At 46.8% G+C, this 6,359-nt stretch overlaps 2 protein-coding genes across 2 annotated transcripts; one reads left to right on the top strand and one right to left on the bottom strand.

Annotated features, from left to right (window-relative positions):
* Window positions 1-367: 367 nt before the first annotated feature.
* LOC119320764 (pentatricopeptide repeat-containing protein At1g02060, chloroplastic-like) lies at window positions 368-3,161 on the top strand. Its single transcript, XM_037594714.1, has one exon. It carries the CDS (start codon window positions 368-370, stop codon window positions 2,240-2,242), a length of 1,875 nt encoding a protein of 624 aa, XP_037450611.1. The 3' UTR covers window positions 2,243-3,161.
* Window positions 3,162-3,259: 98 nt separating this feature from the next.
* Window positions 3,260-6,353, bottom strand: LOC119323195 (histone deacetylase complex subunit SAP18-like). Its single transcript, XM_037596787.1, has 7 exons — window positions 6,316-6,353; window positions 6,065-6,218; window positions 5,872-5,904; window positions 4,670-4,780; window positions 4,355-4,450; window positions 3,607-3,678; window positions 3,260-3,517 (listed from the first exon to the last, which is right to left on the bottom strand). The coding sequence occupies exons 2-7, from the start codon at window positions 6,170-6,172 to the stop codon at window positions 3,485-3,487; spliced, it is 453 nt and encodes a 150-aa protein (XP_037452684.1). The 5' UTR covers window positions 6,173-6,218; window positions 6,316-6,353; the 3' UTR covers window positions 3,260-3,484.
* Between the last annotated feature and the right edge of the window lie 6 nt (window positions 6,354-6,359).

Genomic DNA, 6,359 nt, shown 5'->3' with positions numbered 1-6,359 from the left:
AGGACACAATTACTAGATTTGAAGTGTGCTTTAAAATTATTATTTTATGGCAACTGGTAATTATTATGTTCATATTATTACTTTCATATTTTACGAGCGTTGTCATTGAAAGTTGGATCAACGAGACTCCTAGCTTTCTGATCAGTAGCTTATTGGCGGCCGAACTTGTTCGGCGAATGCTTTTAGTTGAATAAAGCTCTCATACTTTCGCTGCAAAAAAATAGACTGAACTAATAAGTAAGATTTTCGTAAAATCATATAGGAGTACATAAGAATAGCATCACTCGTTAAGATTTGTATAGTACTACTACTTGAGTGTCGTGGGAAGTCGTATGCACTTTCAACGCTGCCACGCTGACCGGTTCTAATGGGCACGGCAGGGAAGCTGCCGGCGCAGCCGGAGCCCGCGTCGGTGGCGGCGGCGAGGAAGCTGCACCTCCTCCTCCGCTCCCGCGACCTGCGCCCGGCGCTCGAATACCTCAGCTCCCTCCCCTCGCCGCTCACCCTCCTCCCCAACCACGCCCTCAACGCCCTCCTGCGCGCGCTCGCCGCCGCCGGCCGCGTCCGCGCCGCCACCGACCTCTTCCGCCGCATCCCCGCCCCCACCGCGCACTCCTTCAACTCCCTCCTCGCCGCGCTCCTCCGCCGCGGCCGCACCCGCGCCGCCAACGCCGTCCTGGCCGCCTTCCTCCGCTCCCCGCGGGCCACGCCCGACGCCGCCACCCTCAACACCCTCCTCCACGGCCTCTCCACCGCCTCCCCGCGCCCGTCGCCTCCCGCGCTCGTCAGGCTCTTCCGCTTCCTGCCGGAGACCTACGCCTTCGCCCCCGACGCCATCTCCTACAACTCGCTGCTCTCCGCTCTCTGCCGCGCCGGTGACCTGTCCGCCGCGCGCAAGCTGTTTGACAAAATGCGCGTCGGGGAAAAGGATTGCAAGGCTTCCGTGTTTCCTAATGTCATCACTTACACGACCATGATCAAGGCATACTGCGTAAGGGGCCTGGCTGACGAGGCGCTCACGGTCTTCAAGATGATGGCTGCGGATGGTGTGACGCCGAACAGGATCACCTACAACACGATGATCCAGGGGTTCTGCGAGGCCGGCAGGATGGAGCTGGTGAAGGGGTTGCTGGAGACGGACTCGTTTAAGCCAGACACGTGCACATTCAACACACTGATGGCCGCACATTGTGGCGAAGGGCGGATCAAGGAGGCGGTGGAGGTGTTTGGCCAAATGGTGGAGCTCCGTGTGAGTCGTGATTCTGCAAGCTATAGCACGGTGATCAGGGCGTTGTGCGAGAACAGGGAGTTCGTGAAGGCTGAGGCGCTTGTGGATGAGCTTTTGCAAAAGGAGGTGCTCACGAAACAAGGGGGTTGTGTACCGCTCATTGCGGCATATAACCCAGTATTTGTGTACTTGTGTGAGAATGGGAAGGCAAAGAAGGCAAGGGTGCTGTTTGGGCAACTATTGGATCGGAGGAGCAAGGTCGACTTTGCTGCATTCAAGACATTAATTCTAGGACATTGCAAGGAAGGAGATTTTGAAGAAGGGTACCAGCTGGTGCTCTCGATGTTGAAGAGGGATCTTGTGCCTGATGATGAATGCTACATTGCCATCGTAGAGGGATTTTCACAGAAAGGAAGGATGAAGGTTGCATGGGAGGCCCTACACAGGATGCTGAACAGTGGTCTCCGGCCTAGCACAAGCACGTTCCACTCGGTTCTCTTGGGACTTCTGAAAAAAGAAGGTTGCGCAAAAGAAGCTGCAGATTTGATTGAGATAATGCTTGAGAGGAAGATCCGCCAGAATTTGGATCTTTCGACCAATACGATTGACGCATTGTTCAAAAGCAACCTAAATGACCGTGCTTACAAAATCATCACATCTCTATATGACCAAGGCTACTACATCAAGATGGAAAAACTAATCGGGGACCTCTGCGAGGAAAAGAAGTTCACAGAGGCAGCCGAACTCACCTTGTTTAGCTTGCAGAAGCGTCATGAATTGGGTGTGTCAGTATCCAGTACGGTTCTGGATGGCCTTTGCACAGGTGGTCGAGCTTCAGATGCGTTCCGGCTTTTCTATGAACTCATCGAGAGCGGAAGCAGTTCTGCTGCTGTTGAACCTCGCAGTTTGGTTGCGCTTCATCATGCGCTTGACGAAGACGGAAAAATGAAAGAAGCTGATTTTGTTGCTAAACAGATGAGGCGTACGGCTGCCAGAATTAGGGAAATGGTCTAAAAGAGTTAGCACTGTCCCAGGAACCAATTCAAACTCTGCGGTCTATGCTGCTCCAGCCTTGAACAGAGACCAGGATGCAGTAGCTGGACTTCCACGCTCTCGGCTTGGTCAACTGCCTAACAAGAAATGGATCGTTGAGGAATGTTAGATGTTGTAAGAACGAAGACAGCAGATCAAATCAATCTATATTCCTTAGAATGGTTTGCTTGGGCCATTTCTTCTCAACGGCCGCCCTATCCATCTTTCAGATGAAATGAAGTGATTGAAAACAAGACAGCAAACTGCTATGAAGACCTTGAAGAGCAGGTTCGCTGGAGATCAAAGCGTGTCCGTCCACCCTACAATCGCATTTGGCAAAAGGTCCATATGAGCTATGTTGAACTTGGTGAGTTTACGGTAATGGCTGTCAGACACATTTGGCATGAAATGTACGCAGCTCTTTGCAGTGTGCAAGTCCTCATCCATGGCTCTCTTTGTATCTTGCGGAAAGTACCCCTGTCGTTGCGAGATTCTCCTCATACAGTTAGGGAGCTAAACATGGATGTGTGGAAGTGATTTCATCATCTCAAGTATTCTTGCTCGGAGGATCCGACTGTGCAAGGCAGGCTGAAGACCCTGCCTTGTTCGTTATGACATCAACAGGGATCTCAAAGACGAAACCAGGTCCTTTTTTTCTTGTTGCAAAACACGAGTTTATATTAGTAGATCATTAGCAAGAACGCCTGGTAACTTGCTTTCATTGCCAAGATATAAGTTCTTTTTTTCTAGGCAGAAATGGGAGTTCACATAATCCTACGAAATTCGATTGCAATGCTCATTATCTGAGTTCACAAGTTTTGTTGTTTAGTTGCATCAGATGTTACTGGTAACGATCGTACAACTTTGATTTAGCTAAATATATCGTCATTTATTTGGTAAATTCAGCCTCAAAAGTGCTGCGCCGCCCCTATGTTTACATATGTTCTGCTGGAAACATTAGTTCAAAGAGTACTCTCGTTCAGAGTGACAACCACAAAGAACAGGTACATAGCAAGCAATCACATCAGATCTCTGAGTGTCAAGTCTCAAATACTAGTTCAAAAGTCGCCACTATTACAGACAGTTCTGGTTCCAGTTCCCTACGAGGCGACCACTAAGGAGAGCTTCATCCCTCACACGCACAGCTCAAGATAATAATAGCGCAGCAGGAAAACTATTCTGCTTAGTGTGCAGCAGACACACTATTTTGCAAGATGGCACAGCTCACATGATCGACACGCTCAAGTAATCACCTATCTGCAAACGAAGGTAGCATGATAATAAATAACAAGTGTCAACAAAGAAAACGGAATGAAATGCTAGCATAATACAGCACTTATGCATACCTGGAAGCCAAGATCCCCAAGAGATTTGGCATCATCCCCTCTTCCATGACCATAAGAAAAGGTCGAACCCACCTTCACAATGTCCAACAAGATGAGTTATCACGGGTTGAAACTTCAACGGTTATGATTTATGAATGCAAGAGAACATAGGTTGTACAATGGAAATTTGTGGATGTAACTAGCAGTTTAAGCACGATGCTCAATGGACTAGCAATAAGCGTCAATTTCGGTATGGAACTAGTGATTACCATACTGTCTGGAACACTTTGTAATGGTCATATGGCCTAGGGATATGTTGTTCCCCAGTATTGAACGCATAATTGAAACATAATTGTAAAACGGCGCAAGCTGCAAGTAGTAGCTCATCATGCTACTAACTAGGCCAAACCAGGAATAATGAGACAGCGCTAGAGACTTTAAATATCAAATGGAATTATACAAGATTATATGCTCATAAACAGTAGTGAGAACCAGAACTAATAGTTAATGTATCCTGCTATCAATATAACTCGTTCCTGAAAGTAGAACTAACATCTCCTTTCATCCATAAAGGAGTGAATGAGGTATCAGAAATTTAGGATTTAGGATTTAGGACAGGGTGCTCTGCATTTGTAAATTACGAGTAGCATTGAAGAAGCAACTAATTTGCTAGCTTATCACCATTGGGTACCGTGATATACGGAGCAACAATTAATTTGGTTGGCATTTGTAAATTGGCATTGAAGAAACAAATCAGCCAAGAACTTACCTGTTTGACAACAAAACGACCATTCTTATCCGGGTATATAAAAGCAAAAGATAACCTAGCGTTTCTTTTCCTTGCTGGAAGAGCAACCTCTTTGACCTGAAACATGATCAAAATTGTGCTGATTAGACTCTCATCCAAGCACTTGGGATTACCATGCTGTCACACACTCACTGGTATTTTATGACATGGGATGTGATTGACATGGACGCCCAAGCACTACTTATAGCTGTCACACACACCCAGTGGTATTTTATGAAATTTCAATCTAAATTATGTTTCCCAAAAATGTCAAAAGTATAAGATATGTAATATTACAAGATCAGTGAGCTCCCGGAGTGTGGCATCCTTCCACGTATAAATCTGAACTTCATCTTTTGGCTCCTTCCCTCTCTCAGAAAATTCTTCATTTAGGTGATGGCCACCAACCTGGAAAGAAATAAGCAGGATCAGTTTTCCGTATGACTGTGTTTATTCACAAATCTGCAGTCTGCACTGAGAAGACATTGTTCAGAACTGTTACAGAAGATAAAAGTTGGAGAGTGTAAGGATCTCTATTTGTCTATTTTCCAGATCGCCCACAAGGCCACAACAAAAAATCCTCAGATTTCTTAAGCACTACATGCTTACTACCATTCTTTCTGGCAAGGATTAAGAATAGCCATAGCTGGCTTGAAAATCAAAATGCATAATCCAGTGCGTACATGAATAGCATCCATCTTCCTGAAAAATAGCATCCATTGTTCCAGCCAAAGATGGCGAGCCCATCATTGGCAGCTAAGTACTTCCCCTTAAATTGAGCTCACAGTTCCAACACCAACAGATACCCCTTGAGCAATGAACATATGTGGTGTATAAATTGTCAGGTTGAAAAATTGTATGACATGTAGTGACTTAGAATGCTCGAAAATAATGGAATCTGCAAACTGCATGTATGTCAGCCATGATAAATAGGTTAGCGCTGAACTGCTGATGGCCTTCACAAAATTTTGTCAAGATTTAATAATTACGACATCCAAAATGTGTGATTTATATGTTCAATTACGGATAAATGGGTCTAGCTATGTTTACACGCCTTTTGGCCCCTGATTAGCCAGGTTTCATGTTGAAATTAAAACTGTAAGGCCTATCAAACAAACCAACATTCTGACAAACAAGTTTTGGGATCCTCTGCTGTATTACCGAGTCATGCTAGTTAAACACCTCCTAGTCAAGTGCTGCTCAACTACAGGTGCCATACGGGCGAACTGATCTACACAGCACCATCCGGGAACAGAGCTTATACATCCTTAAAAAATGCAACAACGTGAGCACAATGGTAATGGGTCGTGTTTTGGTAGCATCATTCAGACAGGACCATACGTTTCAGATTACTTCACCACCGACCACCCATGCACCAGAAGATCCAATCAAATATTGCACGATCCAAGCGAATTGAGGATATCATAATGCGCTGTAGGTGCACTAAAAGTCTAAAAGGAACAAGAAAGAGTAGAAGAAAAGAGATCATTGGGCCTTACCTTGGTGAAAACCCGGAGCAGGAGAGGGCAGGTCTGCACAAGAAGAATTCAATCGATCAGTCCTCGCAATCCTCTAATTTCAAAACCTAGCAAACCTACTAAGAATAGCGCTGCTGATGTGGACACTAGTATATGTCTGCACACTAGCTAGTATAACATGTAAAATCGTTAGGGTTGCGGAGGCCTGGCTGACCTTCTCGCGGTCGATGGGTTGGGGGCGGGGCCGCGCCATGGGAGGCGGGCCGCGGTGCATCGGCGGGCCCGGCCGCGGCCTCATCTGCATATCGCCCATGCCTGCCATCTCCCTCCTCGGAAAGCTCGAATCCGCCGCCCTGCTCTGACTGACTCTGCCGAGATCGATGCGACACGAACCAAAGAGACGCGTCAATCCACCAACCTTTCTTAAGCCAAGAGAGAACGAGAGACCAAGGAAGCCGCGCTGACCTGCTCCGCTGCCTCTCGCCGCTCGCCGCTCGCCGTCCGCCGTC

Source organism: Triticum dicoccoides, chromosome 6B (genome assembly GCF_002162155.2).
Source record: "Triticum dicoccoides isolate Atlit2015 ecotype Zavitan chromosome 6B, WEW_v2.0, whole genome shotgun sequence".
Lineage (NCBI taxonomy): Eukaryota > Viridiplantae > Streptophyta > Magnoliopsida > Poales > Poaceae > Triticum > Triticum dicoccoides.
Note: the sequence above shows the minus strand (reverse complement) of the source record. Positions and strands in the feature narration are given on the sequence as shown.

Bases quoted from the DNA above. Each gene is read 5' to 3' on its own strand.
- LOC119323195 (XM_037596787.1), bottom strand. From the start codon at position 6,172: ATGGCAGGCATGGGCGATATGCAGATGAGGCCGCGGCCGGGCCCGCCG. The intron at 4,451-4,669 runs GTAATATTACAT...ATCATGTTTCAG, and splicing joins TCCGGGAGCTCACTGATCTT to GTCAAAGAGGTTGCTCTTCC. The intron at 3,518-3,606 runs GTATGCATAAGT...CTTCGTTTGCAG, and splicing joins TTGGGGATCTTGGCTTCCAG to ATAGGTGATTACTTGAGCGT.
- LOC119320764 (XM_037594714.1), top strand. From the start codon at position 368: ATGGGCACGGCAGGGAAGCTGCCGGCGCAGCCGGAGCCCGCGTCGGTG.